This window comes from Heliconius melpomene, chromosome 13 (genome assembly GCF_056956725.1).
Source record: "Heliconius melpomene rosina isolate 202511_hmr_F chromosome 13, ASM5695672v1, whole genome shotgun sequence".
NCBI lineage: Eukaryota > Metazoa > Arthropoda > Insecta > Lepidoptera > Nymphalidae > Heliconius > Heliconius melpomene.
This window is the reverse complement of record NC_140401.1, coordinates 700109-715134: the sequence shown is the minus strand read 5'-3', so window position 1 is coordinate 715134 and position 15026 is coordinate 700109. Positions and strand designations below refer to the sequence as shown.

The window sequence follows — 15026 nt, the reverse complement described above, 5'->3', positions numbered from 1 at the left end:
TATTTCTAAATTTATTTGTTAAAAATGTTTTTGTTATTATCTCAAATATAATACTATAGGTTTATATTTATTAGGTTATATTAAAGAAAATTAATTTGAGATTTTAAATAAGTTACTATAAAACTAATTATTAAAATTAATTTCGGAAAAATTTATATGTTTCACCTTTTTGATAGGTGATTAGACAAAATGCAACAGTACCTATAATAAGTTCTATATTAACTATGAAATAAACACGTCAATTGGAAAGTGAAATACGTCAATTTACTCTGTTTATTCCTTAAAATGAAAAAAAAATGCGAAAGAGAGAACCCTAAATATATTATCATGTAGGGGACATCGTGTGAGCCCGTCGGCGCCTACGAGGCTGTACAAAGCTCGGTATTTATGTAAATAATGAAATTCCGAAAAACAATGAAGTGAAAAAGTCGGCGAAAGTTGAATTTTTCATCTTGGTACACTTTTGCATGCGACTTTTAACCTTATTTTCGGTAACACCTTAAAAGGATGGAAATTGTTTTGTTTTCATTCCGCGAAATCACTTTGCAGTTGGACAAAGTTAATGTTTCAACTTTTTTTATATATTTATCCATGTGGAGGCATACCTTGAGAGAAGGCAGTGAAATATCACTATGAACTAACTTAGAGACAATACGTGTTAATTAGAGGGATTGAATTTTGTCTAAGTGTACTTCAGGAGATTACAATTATAATATTAATTTAAAACATGAAAATTGAAGGAATGAGAATGTGAGTGAGAAAAAATTTTCAAGAACATTTTAACCTAAATTTTCATAATAACCAATAATATTAGTGCATTATTTAAAAACCACTTGCTTTACATACAAAAATATTTTATATTTTTTTTAGAAAACATATAAAAAAAATTTTAACTGGCCCATTTTGTATTCAGCCCAATCGCTCTGACAATCAAGCCAAGGTGTAGTATTTTTTATTTTACTTTTTCTAAAAAAGATTTTTTTTTCATGAATGAGGAATAAATAACACTTTAAAAATGTAAAAACATATTTAATCTCTATTTATTCCATTCTTTTTTACCAACACCACATCGAACAACACAAATAAAATTCACAACTTTTTAAACAATTCCCAAACTATTTTGACTAAAACTATAATTTAGATTGGACTTTTTGCTCTTACTTTCTGGCATTTCTAGTTTTTTAGTCCAAAGACAGCCGACAAGGACTAACGGGGCCCTTTTTAACAGTATTTCAAGTCCTAACAGTATCTTAATTTTATTGTTCATTGCTTTTTGCATGTTTTGTTGTGTCTGCTCTGTGAGATCCTTATCTTTGATTTAGGAGTTCAGAGATAAAATGAAGAAGCTTACTCAAGTGTGATCATTTCTTAAATATAAACTTTTATGCATGTATGTAGAATGTGTGGTCATTGTCTGTGGGCATAGTCGTTAATAATCTATTTCTATATTTCTTTTCTTGATTTTCACTTAATGCTGATTATGGAACATAAATATTTTTAATTTACATTTAACATTTCTGTTTTTAAATTACGACTCCCAAAATATTCGAATCTCGTCGTCGAAGACACATATAGAATGTAATATCCTAATATAAATAGGATTTGAGCCTAAAATTAGGAAAAGCAATATATTAATTATACACAAATTTAATATGATACACTAAATATCAAATAACAAGAGTGTTTTGATCATTTAATTTAACCAGGTAGACGTTTGAGTGACTGAACTAGACTATTTAATTAGTCGAACGGTAAGATAAACAAAAAAGTCAAGGCTGCCAAAATCTTGAAAATCCTACTAGTGACCTACTTGTAGTGTCCGTCCTAAAAAACAGGTTATGTATAAATAACATTGTTTAGAATGAAAATAATACGAACTAGTTTATGACATCGCAGCTTAGTAGCAGAGGCTGGATGTAGTTACGGTGGTAATGAGTTGGATCAAATTTGATGGGTGCTTCTTGTATAATTTCAATTTCGAACTTACTATCCCCGCATCATCGAAGTTTGAAACTTAAATGTCACCAAATTCTACTTTATAAGTTACAATTTTTTTCCTTTTCATTTAATTTTGTATGCAACTCCATAACTAAAGGCGTCGGAAATTCCCGCGAATGCATGCAGCTATGCAACTTAGATCTGCGGTGACAATTGTATTATCTAATATAGAACAATTCTATTGTTTGCGTGTACGTCACTATTCAAAGTCAAAGTCAAAATATCTTTATTCCATAAAAATGCTTAACATTCACTTGGACATGTCATAAAAGATAAAAAAATGCAAAACAAAATAACCAAAAAAAATGTGCAATTTTGACTTGAAAAAAGCCCGTTCAAATGGTTGAGCTCATGAGAAGATACAGGCAAAGAAACTCATGGCCACTCTTTTTAAATGCCAACATTTGTTATAAATCACAATTAACAATTTTAACTTAGAAATAGAGCAACTCATTTCCAAACATCTTTATCGCGAACATAATCTTTAACAGAGTAATAAGCTTTTTGGCAGAGCCTGTGCTTTACCACTTTTTTAAATTTGTTCAGTGATAAATTAACCACGTCGTTTGGAAGTTTGTTATAAAAGTGTATACTTTGACCTACGAATGAGTGAGACACTTTATGGAGCCTAGAGAAGGGCACAGCAAGCTTATTTCTATTTCTTAAATTATATTGATGGAGGTCACTGTTTTTATTAAATTTATTAATATTCTTATGCACATATACTAAGTTGTTATTAGAATTCCATATCAGGCGATTTTTTTATACATTGTTATTTATTTTTTTAAGTTTCACTCCTTCCCTCCCAGGATAGTCACAATTCTGTTTCTCAATTTCCGTCTAACTTCAGAGACATTGCGTGTTAAGTGGCAAAACTAAAGCAGAGTAGGCAGAGGGAACCTAGTGTTAAGATAATTCGTTCCATTTTATGCCGAATTCTAAGGGCATTGCGTGTTGAGTGGCAGAATTCAATGCCGCGCTTTTGCTTCGACACCAGAGCGAAGAAATGGAAATATAAATTGAAATAAATATTTCACCTCCTCGAGTGGGGATCGAACCCACAACCAGTCGGTTTTACAGTCACACTTTATGCCCCTGCGCCACGACTGGCCTCGCTGTTGTTTTATTAGTATCTACATATGCTACATGCCCTACACGAGGCCAATTAAAATATCTGCCAAACGGTACCAGACGGTTCTAATTACACCTTTTGATTGTTTTTGTGAACGCCATAATCAACTTTAATGGGACTACTATTAAGGAGATTGACTTAGTGGCATTCAGCCTGCGATGTACTGAAATAGGACGAATTTTAGTAAATATGTACATATTATTATAGATCATAATCTTCTTAAATACACTAAACAATCTAACTCTTTTCTTTAAAAGACACAGGTTAACGGTGGGGTAATAATGTAACAATTTTTTTTTGAAAATGTGATTCATATTCCGCTTGATACATTTTTAGTAGGGAATGGAATATGCAAAGAATAGGTAATTTTCAAAACATTTCATTGATTTCCCCGTTTTCATGCTCATTTTAAAGATACTACGTTCCTAATACCCTAACGCTAATAAGTACCTTATAGAGTAATAAGTAGATACTGAATAGCGTAACTTAACACTGTAATATTAATTTGTACAGACTGATTGATTAAATTAGTTGAACTTGGAATCGTACCTACAACCGCCACATTTCAATTCTAGACGATTACCCGTTTTTTCTTTAAATAATCACCACTTTTCTCAAAATGAATTGGGAAATGGGTAACGGAGTGCCCCAACACAAGATTCCCTTCGCTTACAGGCTAAAGCGTGAACAATTTTTTTAATAACCAGTTATTTATTAGCATAGCACCTAATTATAGGAACAATTCACCTTTTAACCCACTTGCTGTACCATTGTGGCACTTCATTGGTATTCAGCTTTCATCGGCCGCTGTGTTATCAAGTGTTTTAGATTCCATCCCGTTTCGCCATACATTATTCTATATGCTGTACTCTTCATTTATTATTTCTGTTATCTTTTATATATTTGTGTAATTTTATGTTGGGATGCCAGGACAACCTTCTATGTGTATGTTTAACATTTTGTTTTATTTTTTTACTATTGTTTTTAATTATGTAAAAATAACAGAAAATAATATTATTTGTAACATTTTTAAAGTATCATCCCAGACTGAGGAAAAAAATATTTTTTGAAAACATATTTAGTTAGTTTTTAATAGCTAATTGGTTAAAAAAAATCTTATAAAGATATTAACATTTCCTCACACGTCTCATTCCGCTCTGATCACTATTTTTTTAACTTCACCTATACACCTTTCCTATTAAGACACTTCCTTTTCCCACTTTCTACCGAATTCTAGAGGCATTGCATGTTAAGTTGCGGAACTCAACGCCGCGTTTATTCTCATTATAATCGGTGAAACTTAACACTAGACGCAACGTTACGTGAATTCCGCGAAAGGAGATGAATTATTTTCATTTTCTAGTTGACCAAGACAAGTGGCATTAGAGTAAGAGTATCTCAACACTAGATTCATTCATTCACTACTCTTCATCCTGTTGTAAGCAGGATACAGCGTTAAACAAAAAAATATAGATTAAAAAATTTAAAAAGTTCAATCAAATTTACAATCACAATAAATACGTCCAAACTGTATTCAAAAAATTGATATTTCATAAAATTACAAGTGAAACCGCAATAAAAAGCTAGTTATACGACATAAAATAAAACAAACGGTAGCCTATTGTGATCAATTTGTGTAAATAACGTATGAAATTGTAATAAGAGCTTTGTTAGCTTTGGAAATATTTCGGCGCCTTTGCCTCACATTATGTAGGTGTGTATGTTTGTCTGTTACTTAATGATTGTTTAGCTTTTTTTGTCTAACCAATTTCAATATTGATATCTGCGTTACAGATACAATTGGAATTTCGTTTTTACTGTAAGTATATACATATATACATATTTATTATTTTATTGTATATTCTCAATATATAAAATAATTAGCTAGTTTTTTAATTAATTAAATGTACCTATTAGCCAAGCTATATTAGATTCAGAGGCAGGTAACTTTTAAGTTGTTTACATCAATCTAGTCTTTCTATTTCCTGACCTTTTGTATAGTTGGGCTGCCTGTAAGATATCACCTCTATTGATAAGAATTACACCAAAATTTTGCCTTTATTTTTTTTTTCAACCCCTTAGCGAAAAGATCTTAAAAGTTTGTCGTGATGTTTGTCTGTCTGTACGTTTATCTGAGGCAACGTAACTCTTAAATTAATGAACTGATTTGACTGAGGTTTTTTTAATTAAAATCTTTGTAAATAAAGATAATAATAAACACAGATTACATTTAGAGCAATTATTAAGGAACATATGTACCTATATATATTTTGAAAACATACAAAAATTTTAACGTAAGCGAACTCAAACTTGCGCCTTTTGGTTACCCGTTCAAGCCTACGCCACTACACCATACGTTTTAGTTTCATAGGACAGTCGTAGCGCACGAGCACAAGTAGTTGTGGGTGGTTCCACTCGCTCTACCAGAGCGGGAGAACGAGACAAAGCGCGACATTGAGTTCCGCCACACAACACGCAATGCCTCCAAAATTCGGCAAAAACTAGACAACAGAAGCATCTTAATGGGAACAGAGTGTCTTAATATTTGGTTCCCAAATTCCCTCTGCCTCTAGCGTTAAGCTAAAAAAAAGTTAAATTTCGATCATCTACATAATATGATAAACTCAATATCTTGACCTATCCCAAATCAATCGTACGATCATATAAATATATTATTTAAATAGCTTTCATCCTGTGAATGCATAGCAACAGATGAACAGACGACCTCTAAATACAAGTCATCGAACTTTTAAAATATTACCTAAATCGGTAAACGTCCCTGCACACACTGCAGAACACGCATGCATTTCACTGGAACCCAATTTTATGCATATCTAACTCGAATATAATTGACTAGCTCTTTCCTGCGGCTTCGCCCGCGTGATGACATGGAAATAATTGAGAGTTGTGTATGACAAATTCTAAATGCTTCGGGTAACCCTGATCCATTATATTGAAACAATTAATGTGATGTGAATTTCTGAGATTAGGGCATTCAATCACATAAACTCTTCAGTTTATTCTAGATATAGAATTATAGATTCGTTCAGACGTTGATTTTAAGTTACAATTTTTTACAGTATTAGCCATATATTTGACGCAAGACAATATTTAATGTACATAATTAATGACTTCTATATAAATAAGAAGAAGAAAAAACGATATCAAAACCCGCCAACAGATACTAAATTACAAAAAATAGTTTTATTATATACAAAAATGTATTTATTTCTTCACCAAACAAGTAACACTAAAGGAATTTGAGTTTACATTCTTTTATCGCTACCATGCATGCCTTATCGAGACCGCCTCGAGCTGTCTAGTTTATATCGAATTATTAAAATTTAGTAAACTTTAATTTAGTACTATAATTTAAAGTTTACTAAATTTTGATAGGTTATAATCGTCTGTTTAAATTCCCAAAGTCATGCAAAGAAGGCGCATTTACATTGTAAAACAATTTTATTTTTGGTTTTATTTATGTTTCGCCTATCTCCGGGAGGTACGATATGGAGAGAAAATCTAGTGGTAAAATCCTCCGTTATTCATTTTTCTATTATTTTTATATAACGAAGTAGAAGAATAAGTGGATTTTTGATCAATTTGCCAGAGATTCAAAAGTAACTAAATTTGTGAATATTGTTTTATATGTAGTTTTTACATTCTTGTTGTCAATTTATTCTAATTGAGGTATAATAGACAGTTTACTAGTGGAACCCGACGCTCTACGTTCGTATTTCGTATGAAAATATTGTTAATGAAAAAAAAAAAACATATTTCCCCAAATTGCCAGGGATTCAATCAACAACCTATTACTAACGACCAGCGTCACCAACCACTAAATCACAAGCCTCACAACATAAAAACACACAGAAACATAAACAAACACTCATGCCCACCAATCCATTATACCAGCTATCTGTAGGAAAGTCTGGACACTGGATTTAGACATAACAGAAAAGAGGAAAAAAGAAACGAACAAATGGCAACATTTACTGTCTTCAGACGGAATGGATATTGCGATGCGCTTATCGTATCTCCATGTGGGGATGAACAAAAGATCGTATTGATTTCGCCGACTGTTGCCCATTTGTGGAATTAGTGTGCGCTCTTGCGAATTTTTATTAAAAATATATGAAGGATAATATATATTTTTTTTACTTTCACTCTGTATGGGAACATAGTGTTAAGACACTCCGTTGCCACTAAGACGCTTCCATTATTCACCTTCCGCCGAATTCTGAGGCGTTGCGTGGAACTCATTGTCGCGCTTAGCTCGTTAGTAGATGAAAGAAACGAAAATATTTTTTTTTTCCTCGAATGGGAATGGAATCTACACCCGTCTCGTTTACAGTGACATGCTTGTGCCTCTGCGCCACGACGGGTCTATACGCATCATCATTAATAATACAATATAAAACCATACAAAAAAACAAAACAAATACACTAAAAGTGGCACAACATTTGATCGAACGTACAACAAGCGTCTGCACACGTCGGTCATTTAAAAATAATTCTGCGGGGTTGCCTCTCTCATATAACTGTTTAAGGAGTTGCTTCACCAAAACGGGAGAGGCAAAAAATCCAAAGGCAAAGGAAACCCGAACACGATAAAAAGTCAGACGTAGTAGAATTCTTACTACGAGTGTAAACAAACTGGTTGGCGTACGGTCCAACTTTACTGTATAGGTATAGGTAGAATGTTGTTTTAGCTTCACGCTTTATCCTGCTTATACATAGTAGGGGACGGAGGGAACCTACTGTTAGGTTACTTTGTTCCCCATTTTTAAGCTAATTACCGATACATTGCATGTTGAGTGGCGGAGCTCTAGCGCGAGCTTTTTCTTCTTACCTGAGCGATAAAATGAAAATAATTGACTCTCCCAAGCGAGAATCAAATCCATTGCCCCTAGCAGTCATGTTTACATTTAACCGCTGCGCAACGACGGCATCATAATTTTTTTTTGGAAAAAGCGAATACATACATGTTTAGAATTTTCACAGATCTATTATTAAATATTTTTTCAAAGAAACGGAGTAGTGTAGATGCACAAAGAAATATGTTGAATACAAAAAATCAAAATAACGTAGCGTCGCTCTACTCCAGCGTCAAACATAACTTCAAATGCCATCCTGAAGAAGAATTCAAATTCAATTCAAAACAATGCTAATTAGCCGCCTTAAAAAGACCTCAATTTTTCCACTAACTAAAACAAAATCACCATCATGCAAATTGTACGAAATAACCCACCGGTATGCTCATTCCACCAATTTCAATCAAAATATGTTAAAAAAACCACTAAATACTAATACTTTGCTGTTCGCGTTTGAAATTCTCAAATCGACTTATCGTATCTTCGATTTAACCATTACCCAAATTGGCTAACAGAGTATGCTTATTAACATTTGGATAACTTTTTGTGGGGAGGAATGTACGCCGCGTTTGGATTAGAACTGGGGTCGTGGAAGAAGCAACATATGTATATGGAGTATAATATATTCTGGCGCAGTCAAAAGGTATTGTTTGAATACATGTGATGGTTGAAGGTTTGATTTACACTTAGAGAATACTTCACGCTTTATCTCGTACATAGCAGCGACCTTGGGCCTAGTATTGTTAAGTGTCGGAAAGGTGACATGAGAGAAATGTTTGTATTGAAATAAAAAAATATTTAATTCCTTCCATAGTAGACAAAGTATTGCTGTGTATGGACAGCATACAAGGTTTCGTCTGCCTTTCCTCTTATATGACAGCCATACGAGATACAGTGTGAAGCTTTAAAGAAGTCAATAATTCTAACAATAAATGAATGTGATATTTTCTTTCATTTCAAATAAATGCAAGGCACTAATTTCACGGCGTGTAAGTAGTAAATTATAAAAGAATATTGTTGCCAATTCCTGTAAAAAGCTTAGGGAGAATTCATTTGGCAGATTGAATTGAATAATATATCGCTTGTATCTGACTCATTGTAGTAGTCGTGTTTTATACGTCGTACGTTTTTAGAGTAGAAAATTTAGAGTAAGTGAAATGAAAAGTATTTTTAATATTTTTCTTATAGGCTGCAGGATAGGCAGACTGACATGATGTTCTCCGAAATATACCCTCTTCCCCAGTGGAAATTGAACCCACGACTGTCGGCGGATACGTGTGCCAAAATCGGCTTGAGTAAGAACTTAAAAAAAAACACATATTAGGTTTGTGCATTTAACTAGAACCCTCGCGAACATACTCGTAATATTAAGCCCTGAAACTTAGTTTTCCGATATATTTATAAAATGTATGACGTGATACATATACCAGAGGTCGTTGCCATACATTATGGGTGATGCAATTGCACCAATCCAATTATGAAACTACGAGTATGTTATAGTACGACTTTTGCATATAAACTCTTAATAATGATGAGTAGATGATGAGTATAATTTATTTGCACATGATTGTAGTGACATATTTTCATGCTGCATAACGCATGTAGCGTAGTAGGCAAAGGGAACCTAGTACTAAAGCATCTTGTTTCCCCTGCACCACCTAATTTCCGAGATATTGAGGTATTCAATAGCGAAACATAACGTCGCACCTACGATACTCTCTTATTTAATATCAATATTTCAACGTGGAACGTACAAAACGAAGACATTTTTTGCATATTATCGAGAGTTCAGTATAATAGTGGAAAATGAGTAATTTTTCTAATACAAAATCTTAATTCCAAACTTGATATCCTATAAAAAATAAAATTGTAATAAAAAATACAAGATCTCGCTACTAAAAATCCTTATATAAAGCTATCCTCACAGAAAATCAGACAAACTGACAATACGATTTTATTATTAGACACAGATATTAAGTCTGAATGACGGCCAGTCATCTTGGCGTTGGTCCAGCTTACCTGTTATTTGGTCGCGGGTTTGGTTTCCGCTCAGGATGTGCCTATTTATATTTATAGCGTGTGACGAACATGATGACACCTGCTTAGTTAATTGGCTAGGTTTTTGTATGATGAAATTTTATAATGAATATTAGTTTTTGTGTTCTTTTACGTAGAAATTTAGTTAGTAAGCGTTAGTAAGCGCGACAGGCTATGAATTCGAATTCCAATCAGGAAATTAAAATATTATTTTCATTTTCTCGCTCTTGTAACGAGGCACAGTACGGCGTTAAGTTCCGCCACTCAATACGCAATGCCTTCAGAATTAGGTGGAAATTAGGGAACGGTGAGTGTGTATGTGAGTTGAAACGCTAACCCCTATGAAATAGTCTATAGCCTTCTTCGATAAATGAACTATGTAACAATTAGAATTTTTAACTTCGAACGAGTAGTTTAACCAAACTCTTTGGCTTTATAATAAAAAAATATAAATAATAATGAATATTGATTTCTATTTTTTAATTTGAATTTGGTTAAAAAAAATATTCGTTAAAAACCTTGTTACATGTAAATACTCTTTGAATCAAGACCTGGGGTGCACGGAAAGTGGAAAATAGGGTGTTCTAACTCTAGGTTCCATTTGCCTACGTTTCCATAGACAGAATGCAGTGTGAAGCTAAAAAAAGTGATTTTTCTTCACTATAAAAATATACTCAATATTCTCTTCACGATCAGCAAATACATTTAAAGTCCTTACCCTCCAATTGTTTGTTTTTAAAATAAAATTGTTATAGAAAAACATACATTATTTCTTATATATCGCCTCCGTAATTGTAGCATACTTAAAAGTCAACAACATTGTAAATAATTTTATTTAAATGCCAAGTGAGTACCGATTTGTCTGAATATGAAATATGACCACATCAAAATAATATTCTAAATAAATTCATTTCTTCGGCTAAATTCATATTATTCAGACTTAAGTGGCATTGCCAAAGTTATTTATTATTATAAAATGAAAAATAACAACGAAATAACGGATTTTTTCCTCCCAGTGTGACATAGCAGAATGATTATGTTTACCTACTTACTAGGTAATAGAAGATACTTCTATATCTACGAGCATAGAAGACTTATACGGAATCTAATCCGATATGAATTATTATCTACGGCAAGGTTTACGACCTTGGTTCTACTAGTCAACACGTAAAATCAAAATGTAGCTGGGCCTATTATATTATAATACTAATAATATACTTTTCCTTAATAGGTAGATTATAATAATACCTTATAATAATATGTAACTTTATTAACAATGCGTGTGCGGTGTGGAGTTCCGTCGCTCAACACGCAATGTCAGTGGGAAACGGAAGTGTCTTAATAGGAACAAAGTGTTTTAACACTACGTTACGTGAAGCTGAAGCCTACTTTAACAAATGGACTATGCACTACAAAAGTACAATTCGAACAACAAGTTTCTGAGATTATCGCGTCCAACCAACCCAGCTCTTAAGCTTTATAACATTAGTATAGAAGTATTAATGAAAAATCTGAATGGATGTCGTCATTTTGGCATGGTTCATGTGATTTGAACCTTCTTAGAGTTCACAATTTGTTTTTGGTGAATGGAAAATATATACGTGGGAATATAAAAAATACAGGAAGCATACGTCAATAACACTAAATGTGTCTTTGTTTTGTTATTTATTAATAGTTTGGAGCGACTCGCGTGGGATTTGTGTGCTTAACGCTATATTAAACTTGTTTTAATTATTAATTATAAAATATATTGTATAAATGGAAGTCAGAAGAATTTAAACAAATATTTTATGAAACCAAATTACTATTATTTCAACTGGAAATATTTCTAAAACGTTGAAACCTAAGAAAACTGATGGCCAAAACTGACATAACATTGTTTTCTTATATTTTTTATTTATTTTAACGGCCCACGCACGGCTTTGCCCGTTCATACTTATTGTTATATTATTGCCAAATTATACAAAATCTCATCTTCATTTATATTCTATGTATTATTCTGACGTATAAGTTATATTCCTGTAATGTTTTATCTGAGTTTATTTTGTAGTTTTTGCGTGGAAGTGGAAAAAACATAAATCCTCACAAAGTTTCATATTTATATTATTAGTAGGATCTTTCAATATGTATCACAATCAAAGCTAACCAAATGTATTTGTTTATAACTTTTATCAATATTATTAGTTATTTTTGTATTTATAAATTGTACATTAGTTGTTAATTTATCACTTTAATCGCCATCGCTATAATCACTTCTCTAGGTATATTACTTCAAAAGAGTTTGTTTCATAATATTGCACAAGAGCTACAATATTCAGCCAACGAAATTAATACACAGATACAGTAGATATTTTAAATTATTAAATTAAAAATAATTAAATAAATATTATTTATCGTGTTACTATTGCACAACTCGTAATCATTGTTATGAAATTATTAATATTTCACGTGTTATTTAAAATACAAGTTCGAGTACATTCAGTAATACAGATATTGGTTTCGCAATACCACTTTCAAAGTGGTCAACGCTCAATAGTTCGTAAAGCAATTACATTTCAGTCTGCTCGTTACTGAAACGCAGCCAATTTTTTGTCCTGTCGTGGTGTCAAACAGCTTAGATAATAACAGTTATTTCGGTTCTTACATATGTTACTCCTCAGACCGAATTATAAGGCCGTTGGCCTAATGACAGCGGCTTATTTTTAGTTCGGGACTTTTGAAGGCGACTTCAATACAAAAGTAGAAAATTTATATGTCCAACGGTGTTTCATTTAGATTTAGTGACGATTTTGGCAAATAAATATAAACAATAGCTGTAATGTGAATTAATCAAATTGAAAATGGTCGTATCGCTTTTGCCAGAGAGTTCGTATGAGTCGTTCCTATCAGAAATGAATTTTGTTCACGTAAAGTTGAGATGTAAAATTATTTGTTGTAATTATAGAAATCACTGATGATTCTTTATAAACCATCATTATAATACACTCTTTGCTTCGCACATATACTAAGATTTTCTTTTACATGACAATTTGGAAATCATTTTACATTAAAATACACTACCAACGAGCTTATTTAGAGCTTTTATCATTAATACATATTTTTACTTAGTCCTAGGTTGCCAGTCGCATCTAGACTGCTAGCAGTCTGCAGGGTACGCAGAGGAAAATTAGTGTTAAAACCCCATGCACTGGCCAATTTTCGGGATCGAACCTACAACTATCGCGTTTACTGTGTGACGCTGTGTAAATACGACATTTTATAATATAATGGAGTATGAAAGTCGATCTATAAATTATAGGCAGGAAATATTGTGAAAAAATACAAAATAAATTATTTCTTATAATATTTTTTAAGAACGTTGAACTAGATTATATTATAACATTTACGTTGACAAGGATATTAATGAGAATAGTTCACGGGCAATTTATCAAGAGCAAAGAGCTTATGTATACTTTACTTGTGAAAAATTATATGTCGTGACTCAATTGTGCTCTATATATAGGGAATCCGGATAAAATTCTTTGAAGTACAAATAAATCCCAATTTCCTATATAAAGTGAATGTTTATCTGAAAATATTTTGGACAAACTTGTGAAAGAATGTGTAACAGTGACGTAATTATTGCAGTAATTCTGAGTCGGGAGTAGGTACTTTCAGTACGTGTTAAGTGACAGATTCGAATTTACAATTTATATCACTTTATAAAATGCTTCTTGTTGTTCTTACGATTGTTGCTGATTGAAAGCAATTAGTAGTTTTCTGTTTTTTTTAAACAAAAACACATACAGCTTCACGGTTTTTCTCCGTATATCAGGACATATAGTCTAGTAGTTTATATAGTCTTTACATTGATAATATTATTAGAGCGGCAAAGTAATCAAATAAATGACTTTATAGTTCAAGCGGGCGAAGCCGCAAGGGGGTCGCTAGTATTAATAAGATATTTTTTTCAACAGGTAGCCCAGCGCGCGTAGAAGCAATGCAATCTGTGCGGGTGACACAGGGCAAGCGAGTCCGGCTCGAGTGCCGGGCGAGCGCGCGCCCACCCCCACACATATCCTGGTACAAAGACGGGAAGCCAGTAGCTGATATAGCGCTACGGAGATTCCGGGTGCAGAATTATAGGTAAATTGGTTTTCGATGTTTATCTTTATGTAACTGCAAACGCTACGGCTATGTGTTCGATTCTCACGGAAAATTAATAATTATATTCATTTCGTCACTCTGGCAATAAGGCAAAACGCAGTGTTGAATTCCGCTACTCACAATCAATGCAATCGGAATCTGGACGCTGTGTGGGAAACATAATTTTGCTAGGTTCCCTCTGCCTACAAAAAAAGTAGTCTATAATATTTTTTAGTCTACTGGACATACCTTATTACCTTTTAAGCTTTTAGCTTTTTTAGGAAGCCTAAATAATTCCTTTTTTCACGTTGTCAAATATGACTAATTGAGTCATCTCATTTTACTATTAACATCTCACGCACAATATATGAATCACGTAGCTTTATTTTCTTTTTAAATAAAGTAGGGCGTAGATTTCAGCGAAACATCACAAATTTCGTCATTTCTTTTGTAGTGACCCAATTTTTTATAATGGTTTTAAAGTCCTAAATCAAATATAAACATGTATATGGTGTATTACTTTAATAAATTGATACATACATAAATAAAGATTTACTTCTATGATGATCAATAAAAATATGTTTTTATAATACATAGGTATTTCAAAGCGTTATTTATACACTATGGAAAATAGCCTTGTATTTAATGTTTTATAAGAAAACGATTCGTAAGCCTCAACTTCGTTTGCGTGAACTAATACTTAAAACTAGCACGTAAAATACTACTTTTCTCGTTCTCGTATAAATTTCGGGAAAGTGCAGTCGTATGTGCATGTGTAGCATATACTAAAATACATACAAATATATATGTATTATGTTGTTTACATTACCAATGTGCAATGGTCAATTGCCTCAAAGCGA

The 15026-nt window shown here is 32.6% G+C and overlaps 1 protein-coding gene across 2 annotated transcripts in view; it reads left to right on the top strand.

Annotated features, from left to right (window-relative positions):
- vn (membrane-bound neuregulin protein vein) overlaps positions 1-15026 on the top strand; it is a 60787-nt gene that overhangs the window by 38740 nt on the left and 7021 nt on the right. For both annotated transcript variants that reach the window (XM_085196326.1, XM_085196325.1), the window contains exon 2: positions 13998-14166. In XM_085196326.1, the coding sequence (XP_085052452.1) occupies positions 13998-14166 (169 nt within the window). The remainder of the gene's footprint in view (positions 1-13997; positions 14167-15026) is intronic.